Source organism: Danio rerio, chromosome 11 (assembly GCF_049306965.1).
Source record: "Danio rerio strain Tuebingen ecotype United States chromosome 11, GRCz12tu, whole genome shotgun sequence".
Classification (NCBI taxonomy): Eukaryota; Metazoa; Chordata; class Actinopteri; order Cypriniformes; family Danionidae; genus Danio; species Danio rerio.
In genome coordinates this window covers 5,764,615-5,784,774 of record NC_133186.1, presented here as the reverse complement: position 1 = coordinate 5,784,774, position 20,160 = coordinate 5,764,615, and the positions used below count along the sequence as shown (strand labels likewise).

At 36.5% G+C, this 20,160-nt stretch overlaps 1 protein-coding gene across 2 annotated transcripts in view; it reads right to left on the bottom strand.

The window, feature by feature from the left end:
* The window catches only part of abca7 (ATP-binding cassette, sub-family A (ABC1), member 7), a 76,604-nt gene that overhangs the window by 53,743 nt on the left and 2,701 nt on the right, over window positions 1-20,160 (bottom strand). For both annotated transcript variants that reach the window (XM_009305796.4, XM_001920827.9), the window contains exons 2-11: window positions 19,302-19,410; window positions 19,117-19,210; window positions 16,973-17,114; window positions 16,761-16,888; window positions 13,758-13,879; window positions 11,116-11,310; window positions 9,198-9,290; window positions 7,543-7,780; window positions 7,268-7,407; window positions 6,884-7,198 (exon numbers count right to left, since the gene is read on the bottom strand). In XM_009305796.4, coding sequence (XP_009304071.3) covers window positions 6,884-7,198; window positions 7,268-7,407; window positions 7,543-7,780; window positions 9,198-9,290; window positions 11,116-11,310; window positions 13,758-13,879; window positions 16,761-16,888; window positions 16,973-17,114; window positions 19,117-19,210; window positions 19,302-19,367 — 1,533 coding nt within the window. In that variant the 5' untranslated portion in view covers window positions 19,368-19,410. The remainder of the gene's footprint in view (window positions 1-6,883; window positions 7,199-7,267; window positions 7,408-7,542; window positions 7,781-9,197; window positions 9,291-11,115; window positions 11,311-13,757; window positions 13,880-16,760; window positions 16,889-16,972; window positions 17,115-19,116; window positions 19,211-19,301; window positions 19,411-20,160) is intronic.

The following is a 20,160-nucleotide window of genomic DNA, read 5'->3' as shown; positions in this document are numbered from 1 at the left end:
CTCAGCCATTAGTCTGTATGACAGTCTGATGCAGAGTTATGAGCTCACAAAGTTTGATCCCATGTTAAGTCAATGAGAGTCTTTTGTAATGGAAGTCTACGGGACAGTTGCTAGGGTGCAGTATGTGGTAGTTCGGGGTGTGGCTAGAAAGTTAAAAGCTCATCAGTTATTGGCAGTTTGGTAGTCGTAGTTAAATGAGATCAGCCATTAGTCTGTAGGACAGTCTGATTCAGAGTTATGAGCTCACAAAGTTTGATCCCATGTTAAGTCAATGAGAGTCTTTTGAATGGAAGTCTATGGGACAGTTTCTAGGGTCCAAAAGTGGTTGCTAGGGCGTGGCTAGAAAGTTTAAAGGTGATCAGTCATTGGCAGTTTGATAGTCTGAGTTAAATGAGCCCAGTTAGAGTTCTGTGCGACAGTCTGACGCAGAGTTACGAGGTCACAAAGTTTGGTCCAATGTTAAGTCTATGGGATTTTTCCGACAGTCCCGGGACGTTTTTCGGAAAACCGAAAGTCAAATCAGTCTTAGGAGATATAGCATACCGAGTCAGAATAGTTTGGAGGTCTGGTGTGAGTTTGGTGGTAATAGTTCGAAAGTTCAAGGAGGAGATAGATTTTGATTTTTAGAGTCAGAAGAAGAATAATAATAACTAGAACCTAAAGTTCGTTGACGAACTTTGATGTTGGCTTGAGAAAGCCAACGTGACTGCGCCGGGGACTCAAAGGCAGTTGGCAGGAAGCACAGCGGTTGAGAAGTGGTTGCTAGGCGGTTGCTAAGGTGTAGCTAAGGCATTCCTAGGTAGTTGCTAGGGTGTTCTGAGTGGTTTCTAGGCTGTTGCTAGGGTCCACTGGACTGTTAATCGGAAGGCCTCATTTACATTTTTGATCAAATCGAGAGAGAGAGAGGACTGATTTGTTCAGGTTGTTTAATGCAGATCACTATAGTATAGTTAGTATTTATAGTATATATTATAATCTGAACAAAATTACATTATAATAAACATCATATGAAGAAAAATATTAAATTAAAATACTAATGAAACAATAGCACATACATTTAGTTAATTTGTCTTTTATTTAATCAGTCTTATAATTTTTGCAGTTAATATAGAGTACAGTCAATTTACAGTAATTTGCAGCATTATATATATCGTTATAGTTATATAGTTATATACAGTTTACAGGAAGAAAATCGCATTAAATACAATATTATAGGACGTCTTCATCACGTGGTTAATTCTGACCAATGACGTTGTTCCACCCCACTGGCCACTAACACAATGTTATAATCGTAATATTTAGTTGTCATCACCTGGGTGATTTTTTTTTTTTTTTGGTACAGCATAGGCCAAAAGCTTGGCTTTCATTGTCATTATCACAAGTGAGGAGAAGGCTCTTTTGCGGCACAGAATATTGTTTTGAAAGAAATATCTGAAGTAAACTTATGTTTTTGCTAACATAAAAGGGGGATTAAGAAATAATCCTTATAACCCTAACCATAAATGTGTGTATGTGTTATATATGTATATATGTATATATGTCTGTATATATATACATACATATATACAGTTGAAGTCAGAATTATTAACCCCCTTTTGATTTTTTTTCCCCTTTTTTAATATTTCCCAAATTATGTTTAACAGAGCAAGGAAATTTTCACTGTATGTCTGATAATTTTTTTTCTTCTTGAGAAAGTCTTATTTGTTTTATTTCGGCTAGAATAAAAGCAGTTATTAATTATTTAAAAACTATTTTTGGGACACAATTATTTGCCCCTTTAAGCAATTTTTTTTGATAATCTACAGAACAAACCATCGTTATACAATAACTTGCCTAATTTCCCTAACCTGCCTAGTTCACCTTATTAACCTAGTTAAGCCTTTAAATGTCACTTTAAGCTGTATAGAAGTGTCTTGAAAAATATCAAGTCAAATATTATTTACTGTCATCATGGCAAAGATAAAATAAAGAAGTTATTAGAAATGAGTTATTAAAACTATTATGCTTAGAAATGTGCTGAAACAATCTTCCCTCCATTAAACAGAAATTGGGGAAAAAATAAACAGGGGAGCTAATAATTCTGACATCAACTGTATGAATATATATATATATATATATATATATATATATATATATATATATATATATATATATATATATATATATATATATATATATATATATATATACAGGGCTCGAAATTAACTTTTTTACTTGGTAGCACCGGTGCTCCCAACTTCAAATATTCAGGGGCACCAAAATAAATTTAGGAGCACCAGAAAAAATTTAGGAGCACCCACCAAAAATGAATGAGCACCGCTGCAAATTGCTTTTTAAGGGATTTATTGTATTTTAAAACAACATCAATAGGACTGACAAAAACCAGAAACAACTATCTAACTAATGCTGCGAAGACATTGATATTTGTGTGCAATAATTCTAAAATGAATGTCTAATAATTAGGCCATAGAATATTAGTGATGATGAAAATGACAATAATAGTAACAATGAATTCCATTTCTCATTATGATACTGCCTTGAATGTGCATGAATGTAGGTTATCTGCTATAAAATGTCTGTTACTTTATATAAAATAATTGTATAGTTTGCATCAAACAAAAATGAAGCATTGCAGTAAGAAATATTGATTTTGTACTGCTGTTTTTATATGCATGTCAATTTAATAAATAATTTTTCTGCTACAAAACAAACAAAAGATTATAATAAATAATTCAATTCAATGATGAAAGCTGCAAAGCAGTCATCAGTAAATAAATAAAAAAATAATATACACCTCAAAAAAGAATAGACAAAAGAAAGAAAGTAAAGTCTCACTTCTATCACTCTTTAAAAGTTTTGGTTTCAGTTTGTGTCAATTTAAAGGTTCAGTCTGAGATGATCTTCATTTTTCTGTGTTTGTGGAAAAGCTGGCGAGTCAGCCGACCCAATTTATGAGCAGGCAGAGCAGGATTCTTGCACTAACCATCGGCGCAATACTGGTCTTTGTTATGAGCCGCAGTTTCAGTGATCTCAGCTGGTGGATCATTATTCACCACGTGACGTGTCACGATCAAGTGTGCCGCAAGCCTGCGTTTGAGTGAAGGTCTCGGCCGTTAGATCGCCCCCTGGGGGCTGGCTGCAGTACAAGTCATAAAGCCCGCCTCCTCCGTGTTAATGAAGGAGACTTGAGCCCAAATAAAAAAATTAATTACACTTGCAATAAAATGTCCCGAAAGATGGTTCTGGTCGATTAAGGCACTGGTTATTGTGCTGAAATAGGTGCAGATCCTCATTTTTGTAAACAGTTTGTTTTTAGCAGTAATTTAATGCTGGGCGTGTCATCGTCATTGACAGCGGTGATTGACAGTTTCTCAAAGCGCGGCGTCTGAGCTTCGGCAGAAGACTGAAGTGTTATTACTCGATTTCTGTGATATTTTACTATGACAAAATGAGTTCAGCAGTAAACTACAGTTTCTGACATACATGATCTGGTGGAACACTGTTTATTCGCTAAGGTCAGAGCTTTTTTCGGGCTTTATTAGTTAGCCTAGCCACCCAGATAGCAAAATACACTGGGGCCAGTTCTTGCCTGCCGGAGACTTACCCCTCAGACTGACTACCTCTGCTGGACCTACTCCGGATGCCTGGACTCACTGCCCGATTCCAGCCTGAGTCAATTGAGCCAGATGCGGCGGCCGAGCGAGCAGGCGCTGCCGCATGCGAGCCGGAATCAGCCCGCGACGCCGCGACTAGGTTATGCGCTGATGCCCGGAGCTGGCGCGATTGAATCTTCATTATATAAAACCCTCACATTTGTTAACGTTATTACACTCATTTTTGTTGATATAACAACAAACGCATGCTACTATGTGAACGCAAAGTGTATCACTGAGTTTAACCTTTGAATAAAGATGCAAACAGCATAGCAATTATTTAAATAAAGGACAAAATAAATAACAATAAACCTGTATCGATTGCACAAGTATTAAATAATAATAATAATAAATACGAAAATGACAATAAAACTGCACAATAAAATAAACCCATTTAAGTACGGGGTATACAGGAGATCGTTAGCAGTAATTCTCTTTGTGTTTAAATAATAATCTCCACGTTGATCTCCTGTAAGGTTATTTGAACTTGCACGTCTCTGCATTTTAAGTTTTGGCATGTTATTAAGTGATCTACTGAATTTGCTGTTATAAATCATTATAAGGTTCTTGAAATCGAATCTTATATAACCTAATAGAGCTGTAAATGTTAGATATTATTTATTTACATCATTTACTGTTGGCGTTTTATTTGAACACTCCAGCCAACATTAAAAAGAATGTAAATTCCTCGTTGCCAGATATAATGAAGGCATCGAATAAACCAAATGAAAACGGAGGCAAAAAAAAATTAAATAAATAAACAATTCAAGCGAAAATGAATAAACAATATACTAGTGATGTTACAGCAGATAGACGTTGTATTAATAGTGCAAAGTTTTTTTGCACAAATTGACAAATTGCAGGGTTGGGATGTGTAAATATCCTGTTGATATTTAGTAATCTTGCTGTATTTATCTTCTAAACGCACGATTGTTCCCGCATGGTAAATCGTTATGGTGTGTAGGCTATATTTTGGGTTCTGTTGATGGCTAATTAAAAATAAAAACCTTTCTAAAAATGTATGTGTTGTTTATATGTTATTGTTCATATTTTACAAGTGTTATTTCTACCCCTATGAAGATAACAAATACCAACAACAAATATAACAATAAGAGAATATATTATTTGTGCTCATATTCAGGCTAGAGTGTATAAAAGATCGTTTATTTCTGCAGTCCACCATGTATTGCTTTTATTAAAGTTTAACAGCTTACATCACACCGTTTTTAAACCGTATATTATTGTGTTTTTTAATGTAAGTGCTTCTATTTACATCAGTGAGCGTTTGTTATAGTGCAGACACCGGCAGTCGAGTGAGAAGTTCGGGGGGCGTGTTTGATTTTACATAAAGCGTTTGGTTGGAAGCTCGACTCCGCTCATTATCGCGGCTCCTCCTCTGGCTCCATCAGACAGTCCTTCTGCGCATGTCTGGCTCCAATTTCAGCAGTCTTTTGCGACAGTTTGTGCCCGTCAAGCAGGCGTTTTGCCCTCAAGGCGTTCAATGGCAAAAGGGGCTGTCGCGTCGTCCATATTTTTTACAGTCATTGGTCACGATCTCTCTCATCTACACCTCAATTTTAGGTGGGGTTTGCAAACCTGTGTGCTTTAAGTTTTTACTGTTCAGCCGTTTGCATTTCCCGTGGTCATAAAAGCTCCTTCCCTGTCATCTGACAGCGGAATACCTTGAGTGATTGACAGCTAATATGAACCAATATAGCGGCAGGGAAGAGCGATTCAGCACGTTTTTACAAAAAATCAAAACAGGTCGCACTACAACCATTATCAGCAGTTGCACTAATGCGCCCAAATATGTTATGAGGTCGCATAGATTAATTTTCAGGCGCATATGCGACCAAAATGGTCGCAATTTCAGCTTCAAATGTTGTAACAAGCATGTCTGAAATGAGCCCGAATTTCTGTAGATTCAAAACAGTCAGTCCGGATATCCCCGCCTCTTAAAGGGCCAGTACTAAATTACAAAGGGCTCAAAAATAGTCTTCTGGCGCCATCTCGTGGACACTCTGACACGCTTTGAGTCTGAATTTTACAAATTTAATATAAAAAAAATATTTATAGGAAAACTGTTATTTATAATTACACCAAATAAATATGATAATTATCTGTAATTTCAAACACATCTTTTGGCCAAATTTGAGGATTGTATACTTTTTTATATGCCCCAAATACTCGATACAATTTTTTAATAAAAAAAATGTTAATTAAAAAACTACAAATCTTATCGGCATGAGGACATACAGCAACCATCTCATGAGCAGTAGACAGCTTTTGACCAAATTTGGGGCTTGTAGCATCTAAGCCCTGGGAGGAGAAGCGATTGCTTTTTTTTGGTCAGAAGCCGGAATAATAATAATAATAAGAATAAGTTTAAGTAGCATTACAGTATGTTGGCTTTCTCAAGCCAACATAATAAGTTTAGAAAGGATAACAGTAGTCTGGCTTTGACAAGCCAGCCTAATAATATATAAAAAAAATAATAAGTTTAAATAGGATTTCAGTAGTCTGGCTTGTTTCTCAAGCCAGCCTAATAAGACATATAAAAAATAACTTGATTTTTCTACAAAAGAAGCATGAGCACACTTTACTTTGCACCTTATAAACACAACCAAGCCTTAAAAATACACTTTGGACCACCTCTTTAAAAGTATGTGTTAAAAGGACAGTTCACCCCAAAATAAAAAAAACTATTCTGTTTCCATTTCCTCACCCTTGTTTCAAATCTGTTTAAGTTACTTTCTTCTGTTGAAATACAGAAGAAGATACTAGAAATCGGTAACCATTAAGTTCCATAGTATTTATGTCAACAGTTACCATTTTTAACATTCTTCAAAATATCTTCTGTAGTGTTCAACAAAAATAAACTTGAAATCACTTGAGTAAATAGTCAGTAAATTAGAATTTTTGGGTTTTAGGTGAACTATCTCTTTAAGTGTGTAGGACAAGTATGCACATGTGTATGTAAAAATAAAGTACATCCTACACCAGTGTTTCTCAACCACGTTTCTGGAGGACCACTGCATGTTTTGGATGTCTCTTTTGTCTTTCACACCGATTACAGGTCTTTCAGTCTGCTAATGAGCTGATAATCTGAATTATATATGTTTGATTTAGGAGACATGGAAAATGTGCAGAGCTGGTGGTCCTCTAGAAAAATGGTTGAGAAACATTGTCCTACACCATGCTCCTGTAGACAGGTTGAATGAATCAAGTACCTTTGTGAGCTCTGAGAGAGTGGTGAAGGTGTTGTTTAAATCCTGGTACAGATCGAACCAGGTTAGCTGAGCTCCATCCTTACGGGGTGTATCTGGGTCCTGCGTTGAGAGGAACCGGGCAATACGAGAGGCCGTCCAAGAGGTGTTTTCCAGACGCATGTTCACTATTACAGCCACCTCAGGCCTTCTCAGAAGATCCTGCAGAAGCCGAATTTCTACACTGCTCTCCATGAACGTTTTGATTCTGGGTCCGACCTCCTGCCAAGCTTCATGAACATCCTTTAAAATCTCGAAGTCCTGAAAGGTTTTGTTCACCTGGAGGAACAGAAAGAGGGTCAGAAGCCATCGGATTTATAGTAAGAGGATGGCAGAATGGGGCAGTACCTCTGACATGATTGTGCGAGTGATTGGCGTGTCTGGTGTGTACAGCAGCTTTCCAATGAACAGTGGTTTGATGCCACGCCATACAATCCGTGACAGAGGGTTCGACTCCAGATTTTGGATCAAGTTTTCACAGAATGAAGCTAAAGGACAAAAATCAGGCATTATTAAGATAAAAAAAACTGTTGGTAGGGTATAGTTACAGTTACTACTAATGGCACAAATATGGGGCAAACAGGAATCTGCTTTGACCTTTTAATAAAGCAATGATATCTTACTGGTGCTGTTGTCATTTTCAAGACTTGTCTCCTCTGATGCGTTTCTGCCCAGAAAAGATTTGATGTCCTGATCTTCATACCAGTTGAATGAAGGGATTCTCTCTCCTCCTGCCTCTGGGTGTCCACACATGATTCTGGAGAAGGCTCGAAAGCTCTCGCGTGGCAGTACCGAGCGGTTTTCAGGTGTTAGAAGCCTTATCTCTGAGTTCAGCTCTGAGAAACTGGACAGAGAAGAGATCTGAGGAGGAAAAATAGAATAAAATTGATTGGTGTGATGTGAAAATTGACTTTTATTATGCCTGCATCATCATATTTTGTATAATCCTCATCAAGGGCGTCACGCTAGCCCAGTGGGTAGCACAAATGCCTCACAGCGAGAAGGTCGCTGGTTCAAGCCTCGGCTGGGTCAATTGGCATTTTTGTGTGGAGTTTGCATGTTCTCCCCGTGTTCGCATGGGTTTCCTACGGGTGCTGCGGTTTCCCCCACAAGTCCAAAGACATCCGGTACAGGTGAATTGGGTAAGCTAAATTGACCATAGTTTGAGTGTGTACGGATGCTTCCCAGTGATGGGTTGCAGCTGGAAGAGCATCCACTGTGTAAAACCTATTCCGGACAAGTTGGCAGTTCACTCTGCAGATCTCTCACATGTCCCTATTCTGAATGTAACCCCAAACCATGATTTTTCCTTCACCAAACTTGACTGATTTCTGTAAGAATCTTGGGTCCATGCTGGTTCCAATAAGTCTTCAGCAGTATTTGTGATGATTGGGATGCAGTTTAACAGATGTTTTATCTGAAATATCTACCTTCTGCCACTTTTCCAAATGATCAACTAGAAGTCAAGTGATTATTTCTTGCTCTTACAACTGAAGACAAGAAGTCTTCAATGGATAAATCGGAATATTATCAAGCTCTAAGAATACTTATGTGCACACATAAAACAAAATCAAGGACATCATTCAATAGTTTCTTCTTCCCAGTGTTAGTATAGGGTGCATGTTTCACAAGAGCACTGTGTTCACTATGAGTGTCGCGTTCTGTCATCCTGCTGACATATACCTCACATTCGCCAAACACAGCCCTTTTAAAGTCACACACGTACACCTCAGTACACAAAGCCGTAGAACACATGCTCTATACCAGGGGTCACTAATCTCGGTCCTGGAGGGCCGGTGTCCCTGTAGGGTTTAGGTCCAATTTGCCTCAACACAACGGCCTGGATGTTTCAAGTATACCTAGTAAGACCTTGATTAGCTTGTTCAGGTGTGTTTGATTAGGGTTTGAGCTAAAATCTGCAGGACACCGGCCCTCCAGGAACAAGTTTGGTGACCACTGCTCTATACTGACACTGATGAGAAAAAACTGTTGTTGTTTTGCTTTATGTGCAGACAAAAGTATTCTAGTAGCTTAATAAAACTCTGATTGAAATGCGGAAACCACATGAACAGCTTTGAGGAGGTTTTTCGAAACTTCACTGGACTTTGAACAAGTCAGGACTATTGCTGTCTATGGAGGATAAGGGAGTTCTCGGATTTTGGGTTCTAAAGATGAACAAAGGTATCGGAAGTTTGGAATGACATAAGAGTGAGTAATTATTGACAGAACTTTTATATTTGGGTCAGCTAACACTTTAAAAGATCTATAAACTGCTTACATCATCCATAATTGATGCCAGTTCCTGAGAAGCAGAGGACACAGCCCGACTGATGATCCGGAAATCAGCTGCATTTGCCTGCAGCCTGTCTCTCTGAAATTAGTAATAAAAACACATTAAGACACAATTAAATGAGTGAAATAGAGACGTTAATGATGACGATACAGATAGGGACTAGATGATTATTTCAAATTGTATCAGGGACTGTCGTCATATCACCTAAATGATTATTTTGCATGTAAAGAATGATAGGTGAGCCAAACAGAGTAACTAACTCAAACACATAGAGATAATTTAAGGGAAAGACCGTTACAAGATTATTCTGTACTCTGAAGCACTGTGAAATAGTGAATCACTGAGAATGAACTGATTTGGATGATTTTATGGGCACCTATTTGACCCATTTTACAAGATGTAAGACAAGCCTTTGGTGTCTCCAGAATGTCTGTAAAGTATAAGCTCCTTTAGATGCAAATGAGCTGGTTCTCTCCTCCTACTGTTCCCACATGTGTTGCATCAGATAAACAGCAGTCAGTGACAGAGGCAGACATGGAAGAAGAAGAAAATAGGGCTGTGCGATTTGGCTTAAAATCAAAATCTTGATTATGATTAATGAACGATTTTTTTTTTGCCCCATAGTTCACTGAAATTTTATAAAGTAAATATGCTCACATATTACAATTGACAGATTTTTGAATGAAGGGTGCATTACTTGATGTAAAAATAATTGAAGGAAACACACACAGTCTACTGTTTCTGATATCTGACAGTTATTGAACATCAACGTTGAACAAGTGAAATTAAAACACATTGTCTAAAACAAACTTTTTCCTTTTAAAAAGTGAAAACAAATAACTTGGACTTTTGGAAACAAAATTTATTAATTTTAATGTTTTCAAAAGTAGAAAATAAGTAGTATCTCTTCTAAATAAAATAACTGCATATTCTGCATTTAATATTTTCAGCATTTCTTGAATCTTCTGTAAACAAATATTTTAATGTAAATAATAATTTTATTGTAATAAAAAGTATGCCACCTCAAGGCATCTCTGCCGCAACTTCCAATCATTGTCAATGTAGTTCAAACGTTACATTTTAAGAGGTGCACAGGTAAGTGACCATGTGAAGGCTGCCATGCCTGTGCATTTGACACAGATGTATTTAGCATCCTTAAGAGAGCCAGGTCAAGTGACTCCTTACATGGTAGGGAAAGTAACTGAAAAATTTGACCTGAAAAAATTAGATCCATTATAGGTTCTGATTGTGATTTTCAATTAATCGCTCAGCCCTAGCAGACATCCAGCTCAATAGTCAAAAATACCAAGTAAGGTTAATTGATGTATTTGTGGTGGAGTTTATTCAAGCCTTTCTGAAACGATGAGTCACACAAATGCCGTTCCAAAGTTTGCAGTACACACATATGCGTTTACTGACACTATATGTGGCAATGGTGATTCTAGCAGTTATGAATTACATTGCAGTTTTACTGTCTTTATTATCAACATGCTCTGATTTTAAAATGTTTTAAACTTGTAAAACTCATTCTTGAGGTGCAGCTGATCACAGAGAGCTGAACAGATCTTTTAATCCCAGTTTCTTTGCAAAATAAGTTCTGTGGAAATGTGCATATGTGTTACTATGAAGACATGTTAATACAGGCCTCACCAATTTGGTGGGTGGGGAAACCGCACTCTTCGTCACGTTGAAGTTGGCCTCAAAATCACTGGGTTTTTTATCTTATTTCAACTTCAGAAAATTTTAAAAAGAAACTTGTGTTTATAGCAATATGACAGAGGACACACTATACCTATACACAGTTCTGCCTACAGATGTTGGTTTTGCATCATAGGTGCCCTTTAAAGTCTCTCGCCACACTAAACAAAATAAACACAGGACATTAGAGTGTAAACTCACTAACCGTAACAATCTTGCTGAAGTCCAGCTGTGAGAGGAAGATTTGCTCTGCCTTCTGCATAATATCTGAGGGCACAACACACAGCGCCCCCTGCAGTTCAGGAAAAGAATCTCCTTCCTCAACGGTGAGGTATCGGCTCAAGAGTGAAGCATTACAGACAATGTCAGACAGACGCACTCCTTCTCCTGCTAAGGTAACCTTGAGAAAAAAAGAACTTTAGAACTTACTATGCTACAATGATCAGTGTGTTCACATCTATGATGTAATACAAGAAGTGACAGATCTAGTCTTCCATATTGTGAGTATAATGAATCATTAAATCGGAAGATTGCATGGTGGAGACTTGGTTTTGTTAATTGAATTTTAGATTGGAAATTGAGTTTAGAGGGTTGTGCTCAAAAAAGGGAAATGAATGCAAGCTAGTCGGAGTAAGATTTAATCAAACCTAATTATTGAAAAACTGACCCTTTGAAAAGCCCTGCCCCACTTCCAATTGTACCAACCCTAACCATCATTTTAGATGCATTCAAGCATCATTTTAGAAAACAAATACTATAGCAGGGGTGGCCAACCCTGTTCCTGGAGAGCCACCTTCCTGCAGATTTCAGTTGCAACCCATATCAAACACACCTGCCTGTAATTATCACGTGGTGTTCAGGTCCTAATTAATTGGTTCAGGTGTGTTTGATATGGGTAGCAACTGAAATCTGCAGGAAGGTGGCTCTCCAGGAACAGGGTTGGCCACTCCTGTACTATAGGGTAAATATTAATTTGAAGCTGACCTTAATAATTCACCCCCCAAAAATGTACTCAGCAAAGGTTGTTCCAATCCTTTAAGAGTTTCTTTTTTTCTGTTGGACCCCCCAAAAAAAGATATTTAAAAAAAATGGTGGAAACTGTTAATCATTGACATTCATAATTGGAGAAACAAATACCATGGAAGTGAATGGCTACTGGCAGTGGTGTAAAGTAACTAATTACAAATACTCAAACTACTGTAATGGAGTAGTTTTTCTCAGGAATTGTAATTTACTAAGTAGTTTTATAAATTTGGACTTTTACTTGCCCTTGAGTTCATTTTTAGTGCTGTATCGGTACTTTTACTCCACTACTTTCCTTCAACCGGCCGTCACTACTTATTATTTCCTGTCTACGGGAATTAGAAAAATCAGTCCTGTATTCCTGTCCAATCAAATTGCACACAAAAGGTAAATCACATCATAATATACTACCTTGAGACATGTGCGCTTTATAACTGTTTGGAAGCATTAAAAGTGTCCTAGAAGATGTCCAAAATCTTTATATGCATTGACCCAGAGACTGTTTAGATGCATGTCACTGATGAAAAGATGACAGATGTTTACTGTATGATGACTGAAATGGCCTTAAACATCCAGCAGGCACAAGACGTCAACATGACATCAGATTAACCTTGTACGCTAACGTCATGGCGACGCTGCATTTTGTTTGAAAATGAAAATCGAGTTCACATCAGAACTCAACGTCTGGCTGACATCAATGTCTAACATCCAACCTAAAAGCAACCAAATATCAACGCCTAATGATGTTAGAGCTTAACATTGTGTAGAAGTTACCACTTTGACGTCTATCAGACGTTAGATTTTGGTTGTTATACCTGATAAATCAACGTCAGTATTTGACGTCAATATGACGTTGGTTTAAGGTGTTGGCTCGACGTTGTTTTTTGGTTACTTTTTAACAACCTAAAATTGACCAAATATCAACATCATTTGATGTCATTATTGGACACCAAAATAACATTCTCCTTAGACGCTGGTTAGACATAGAATTTTGGACACCTGACATCACAACCTAAATCTAACCTAATATTAACGTCTTTTCACATTGTGTGCCTGCTGAGTAATAATTAATGCACTACAGAATGTTACGTTTACACACACATGCACAAATGACATGTAAATGCATCAGCTTTTAACAGCGTAATACTCACTACTCACTTCTCTTGAGTACTTTTAAAAAGTCTACTTTTTACTCGTACTTTCAGTAAAGACTTACAACAGATACTTTTACTCTACTTGCATTTTTAGGCAAGTAATGGTACTTATACTTGAGTATGATTTTACAGTACTCTTTTTCCATCACTCTCTACTGGTTTACAGGACTCTTCTACATATCTTTGTTTGTTCAATGTAAGAAATAAACTCAAACAGGTTTGGATCAAGTGGAGTGTGTGTAAATGATTTCATTTTGGGGTGAATCAGCATCCCAAATGCTGAACACACACCCAAATATTAATCGAAAGGGCATACATGAAATCATATGGCTTATTGAAGAGATTTGTGATTTAACTTTTCTAGAATTGTGAGCTTACTAATAGCTAGCTGTAATTGACAGATTAGTAAAGTATTTATGTAGGCAAATCTGAGCTGATGGTTGTGTGAATCAGATGTTAAAACAGCTAAAAAACAACTCAACTCGCCATAAATACTCAAATATTTGATCATTTTTAGCATCAGGGCAATAAATAGATGTAAAACAATTGCATTCAGTCACATAAATTTACTGCAGACAATACAATGCCTATTATCATTCAGGACATTAAGTCTAGGCTACCAGTGGAGGATTATAAGTACTTCAGCAAGTGAAAACAGTGTCTTTCTTACCACTTGGAGGTTCAGTCGTGCCCTCAGTAACTGCTCAACAAATGCTGAGGGGATGCTAGTGTTTGTCCGCAGGTAAGAGGAGAAGCTTTCATTGGCTCTGAGATACTCTCCCACTGGAAGATCTACAAAGGTGTCAAAAAACCAAAGATATTTTACATTCTTTTCAAAATGCTGTATGCTTATTTTTACAAAGGGATTTTTGCTATTGAAGGGAAAGTTTAAAATCAGGCCATCATTTACTCAAGCTTGACTAAAGCTGTTTTGAAGGGTTTTTTTCTAGTTAAACTCAAAATAAGATATTTTGAAGTATGTTGAAAACCTGTAAATTTTAAGTTCAACAGACGAAAAAACTCAAACAGGTTTGGAACAAGTGTAGGGTGAGTAAGCGATGGCAGAATTTTGGGGTGAACTATTCTTTAAGGTCATTAAACCAGCATGAACCAGAAGTTCCTAGTGACTTTAGCCTTGTGATACATTTCCAGCTGAAATGTACTGTATATTGAATAGAGGATGAGGATTTATTCTAGTGCTCATCCTCGCCGTCTCTGATATATTCTGCTCAAATCATAAACTAATGTCATAAAAGAAATAAGAGTAACACAATTACAGAGTGGAAGGCCTGTCACAATAAATAAATGTATTACAAAATACATGAACATGACCTCAATTATTTTGATAACATTTTGACATCAAGGCTTACTGACAGGTAGGAAGAGATTAATTTTCACGTTTCTGAAAACTAATGATGGTTTGGAAAAAGTTTCAAGCTGCAGTTCAAATGGTGTGACAGTGACTGCTCAAAATGGCACACATTGGTAACATTAAAGCCATTTTACAAGGTTATTTACATTTTACATCACAGTTAATGATAATATTTATGTTAATAACCTTTGTAATAAAAAGTTTTTGTCTCTTGCTTATTAGCATTATTATGTTGTCGTATAATCTTTATAATCAGTAACATAAAAAATATAAAATGCCAATAGTATCACTTAAAATCTGTGGCAAGATATCAGACAACAAAAAGTATATTTTTGGTGACAGGCTAGTGAGGAAAAGAATTGAGCGCTCCCTCATTTTCCTTCAGCTTATTCTCTTCTGTTTTATCAGGGTCTGCCACAGCTGAATGAACCGTCAATTACTCTTGCATCTGTTTTACCCTTCCAGCCAATTTTCATTCATTAATTTTCCTTCGACTTAGTCCCTGAATAATCAGGGGCCCACACAGCAGAATGAACTGCCAACTACTCTGGCAGCAGATGCTCCTGCAGCCACAACCCAGCACAGTGCTGGGAAACACCCATATGCTCTCTCATTCACACACACACACACATACACACACTCATACACTACAGCTAATTTAGTTCATCCAATTCACCTACACGGCATGTCTTTGGACTGTAAGAGAAATCTATGTGAACACGGAGAGAAGATGCAAACTCCACACAGAAAAGCAGCCTGGTTGAGCCAGGTCAAGGAGCTACTTGGTGTGATGCAACTGTGCAATCTCAGTTTACTTAGTGCCTAGAACATGCTAACAAAAATAAGGCGATCGAGCATTGGCAATTGCTGGCCCTAAACTTTGAAACACTATAGAGCTTCATGTTAGACAATCCCCTTCTATTTCTGAGTTTATATCTGTTTCAAAGACCTATCTATTTTCTCTCGCTTTTAATAATCCTTGATTATTGGTTCTATTGATTAATCTTAATAAATTAGTCTTGCTTATTTTCATTTTTTATTTTCTAATCTCATCTTCTACTCTACCTTTTACTACTCATGTGTACAGCACTTTGGCTATTTTTTAAATGTGCCACATAAATAAGTTTTGTATTGTATTGTATAGTATTGTATAGTATTGTATTGTATAGTATTGTATTGTATTGTATTGTATTGTTTTGTATAGTATTGTATTGTATAGTATTGTATTGTATTGTATTGTATTGTATAGTATTGTATTGTATTGTATTGTATTGTATTGTATTGTATTGTTTTGTATAGTATTGTATTGTATTGTATTGTTTTGTATAGTATTGTATTGTATAGTATTGTATTGTATTGTATTGTATTGTATTGTACTGTATTGTATTGTACTGTACTGTACTGTACTGTATTGTATAGTATTGTATTGTATAGTATTGTATTGTATTGTACTGTACTGTACTGTACTGTATAGTATTGTATTGTATTGTATTGTATAGTATTGTATTGTACTGTATTGTATTGTATTGTACTGTACTGTATTGTATTGTACTGTATTGTATTGTATTATATTGTACTGTACTGTATTGTATTGTACTGTACTGTACTGTACTGTATTGTATAGTATTGTATTGTATAGTATTGTATTGTATTGTATTGTACTGTATTGTATTGTATTGTATTGTACTGTATTGTACTGTACTGTACTGTACTGTATTGTATAGTATTTTATTGTATAGTATTGTATTGTATTGTATTGTATAGTATTGTATTGTATTGTATTGTATTGTATAGTATTGTATTGTATTGTATTGTACTGTACTGTATTGTATTGTACTGTATTGTATTGTATTGTACTGTACTGTACTGTACAGTATTGTATTGTATTGTATAGTATTGTATTGTACTGTACTGTATTGTACTGTACTGTATAGTATTGTATTGTATAGTATTGTATTGTATTGTATAGTATTGTATTGTATTGTATTGTACTGTACTGTACTGTATTGTACTGTATTGTATTGTACTGTATTGTATTGTATTGTATTGTATTGTATTGTATTGTATTGTATTGTATTGTACTGTATTGTATTGTATTGTATTGTACAAACTGAGACATTGAGGTTCTAGATGAGGCACATGAGGTTATCTGAAAACTAAGCCAAGTTCTTCAATTCATCTATCTGTGAGACACAACATCAAGGTACAAGGAGCTTGCTAAGGAGATACTAACTGAATCTACTGAACACATCCGATACAGCATTTTCAGCTTCTAAAATGAGATATTTAATGAATATATACTTGGCCAGGCATCTGGTCTTTCCCCGAGTCTTTGGATTGTCTTTGACAGGTCCTGAAGACCAGAGAAGGTTGTTCGGTTGCCACTGATTGTCAGGACGGTCCTCATATCGACTAAAAGTCGAGAAAGTCTGAAAATAACAAAATAAATCTCCATCAATGGCTGAAGTTAAAAAAAAGAAATTTGTCTGAGATAAAACAAAAAGACTTCTCACATGGAGTTGTCGAAGTTGCTCACGAGCCCGGGTGTTTCCCCTGCTGTAGGCTGATGAAAACAGGGGTTGTTGACATTGCATATAATGCCCTGAATCCATGCTAGTGTGCCAGCCGAAGGAAGCGCCTTGTTAGGAAAATGACCTAAAACATAAAAAGAGAAAAGATCAGCAACATTTAATGTGAAACATTAAAAATAATATCAATTAAATTAATGATTTATATTAATATTAAGTAAATAATAAATGCGTTGAGGCAATAGTGCAGTAGGTAGTGCTGTCGCCTCACAGCAAGAATGCAATTGCACAGCAATTGGTGTTTCTGTTTGGAGTTTGCATGTTGCATGTCTCCCTGCATTCGCGTGGGTTTCCTCCGGGTGCTCAGGTTTCCCCCACAGTCCAAAGACATGCGGTACAGGTGAATTGGGTAGGCTAAATTGTCAGTAGTGTATGAGTGTGTGATTGTGTGTGTGTGGATGTTTCCCAGAGATTTCTCAATAAAGCGACTAAGCTGACAAGAAAATGAATAAATGAATGAAAATAATAAATGTATATTTTCTAATAATGCACACATAACAAATACCAAAAACGTTGTTTTCTTAAACTGATGACGCCTTTAACAATGTCATAAAGAAGACCTTCCAAAAGAGTTCTTTTGCATTATTTAATGATGGTTAACATGTTTAACAGAGGAATGAAAAATGTGTACTTTAATACATTTCTTTGCATAACAAAATGATTAATAGGTAACCTGTTTCTGTGATGCTGAATCCACACAAAGAGTCAGTAAACAAATCCACAAACACTGCTGTATCAGCCAGACAAAAATTGTAAAGCTAGGATGAAACACTTACAGTATATCCAAGTTAAACTGTTTCTCAAAAGAAAAAATATAAGACAGCGCAGACTGACTGGTTCTTTGCTACTTGCTACGATAGATTCATTAAGTTGACATCCCTAGTAGCAAAGAATTCTGGCCCAGATTTGGCATAAAGCTGGCACAGCAGGCATTCATCCGGCACTGGCATACAGCATGTGGGCCAAACATGGCCCGGGTTTGGCAGAGGTGGCACCGTTTTTAAGGCGGCACACAAGATTTGGGCCAGATGAAAAACGTAGTATTTGGCTCAGATTTTAAAATGTGATAAGTGGGCCATGTGAGTTTGGCCAGTCTTGACCCACATTTAAAATACACTAAAATCATTTTTGAGTAAAGAAAAAAAATTCTACCAATCAGGTCACTTTGAAAAAAAGCGTGCGCATAGTATGCCTAAAGCGCATCACTCCATGGGTTTATCAATTTCATTGCAATCGTGACACACCAATCTTTCTGGCCCAGTTCAGGCCCAGTTATGAGTTATTAACTTGGCTGAGACTTGGCCCAGATATGGTCTGTGTTTGGCCCTTGTCTGGAAGCCAGATTTGGTCCAGTCATGTACCGTAATTCACTGCGGCATGTGGGCCAAGCAAAACCTGATTGTGTGGGCCAGAGCTGGGCCAGAGAAATTTTGCTATGTGGGATGTTGCTAAAGGGACTGAATCTTCTTTTTAGTCTATATAACCAAACTATATAAAGTATAATACAACCATAACTCTATATAAACTCTATATGGCTATAATAAGTAGAGAATAAAAGCTGTGAGATCTCTTAGATTGAGTGATCAAAATCTTCTTTTAGGGGACAGAGTCTTGTGATTGTTTTTAAATGTGCTCGATAAACAGATGAAATTGAACTTAAGCTATTGTGTGATTAAGGGCATGTTAACCTTTCAGAATAAATCTGTGAGAAAAAAAAGCAACAACCAACTTTAATTCAGAATTGTGGCACATTTCTAACTGAAAAAAAGTAGGAAAATATGAGCAGGGCTTGATTTTTAGCGTGCATCATTGCCATCTCAAGTTCACACCACAAACACCATTCCAGAGTAAATTAAACTTTTCAGATTTCCGATTCTGAGTTACGATTACTAGAACAAATGTTTCTGTGTACTAGCATGGATTAACCGTTAGCAAAGGTCATGATTCAGTATAAACAATGTCACAAGAGCTCAACAACGTCCTGATTTTCACTACAGCTAATCAGCTTAGATGTCCAGCCACCTGCCAAGAGGGGAGAGCAACACTCACGCTCATAGGATGTCACTTACACTGGCTCTGTTTGTACGGTGGGTGTGATTGGCGGACAGCAATGAGGATGAGGAAGAGGAAGAGTGGCCATAGAAGTTCAACAACAAGTTGGACCTGTAAAAAAAAAACATACATAACTAAATTAATGAATGTAGAGTGTTTGAAAAAGGGTCTAAATACTGTGGCTGCAGTTAAGACACAGCACCTTGTTCCTCCTGCGGTACGTGAAGTTTTTCCACAGCAGCAGGTAGAGCTGCGTTCCAATGGCCATGACAGACACTACAGGACTATACAGCCATGGCAATGGAGGAAACCTATATTTATAAAAAAAAATACAGCATGCAAATATAATGATATTATTTCTCATGCATTCATTCATTTTCTTTTTCGGCTAAGTCCCTTTGTTAATCAGGGGTCGCCACAGTGGAATGAACCGCCAACTTATACAGCATATGTTTTACACAGCGGATGCCCTTCCAGCTGCAACCCAACACTGAGAAACTATTATTTCTCAATCTTATCTTAAAATCCTTCGGGTAAATAACACCTTTTTATCCATCTGTGAAAGACTTAAGTTCTTAAGTTATTGATAACAAGAGGCTATCAAATATGGAAGTTTTTTTTTTATTTGCGGTGTCCGTTTGAGTATTTGATTCATTATTTAATGATAACAGGTTTATACTGAGTTGATCATTAAAATTAAATATCAAATACATTTGAGCATTTGATTTCTCATTTGAGTAGCTGTTTTGAGAGTTTGATTTATTATTTGATCTCTTTAAGCATTTGCATTTTCATTTTGTCCTTTCCTGAATATATTTTCTGTGCAAAATTCTTTATAGATAAAGAATAAAAATAAAATATGTACACCTATATAAGTAACCCAAAGAGTGTTATATGTCTTAACACTAAAAAAAAAAAAATAAAATAAAATAATAATAATAATAATAATAATTACTCAGGTAAGGTTCGAACTCGGGTCAGTGACTTCGTAACGCAACGTGCTGACCACTGGACCACAATGCCGTGTTTTGCAGCTGAATTTGGAAAAAAAAAAAAAAGTA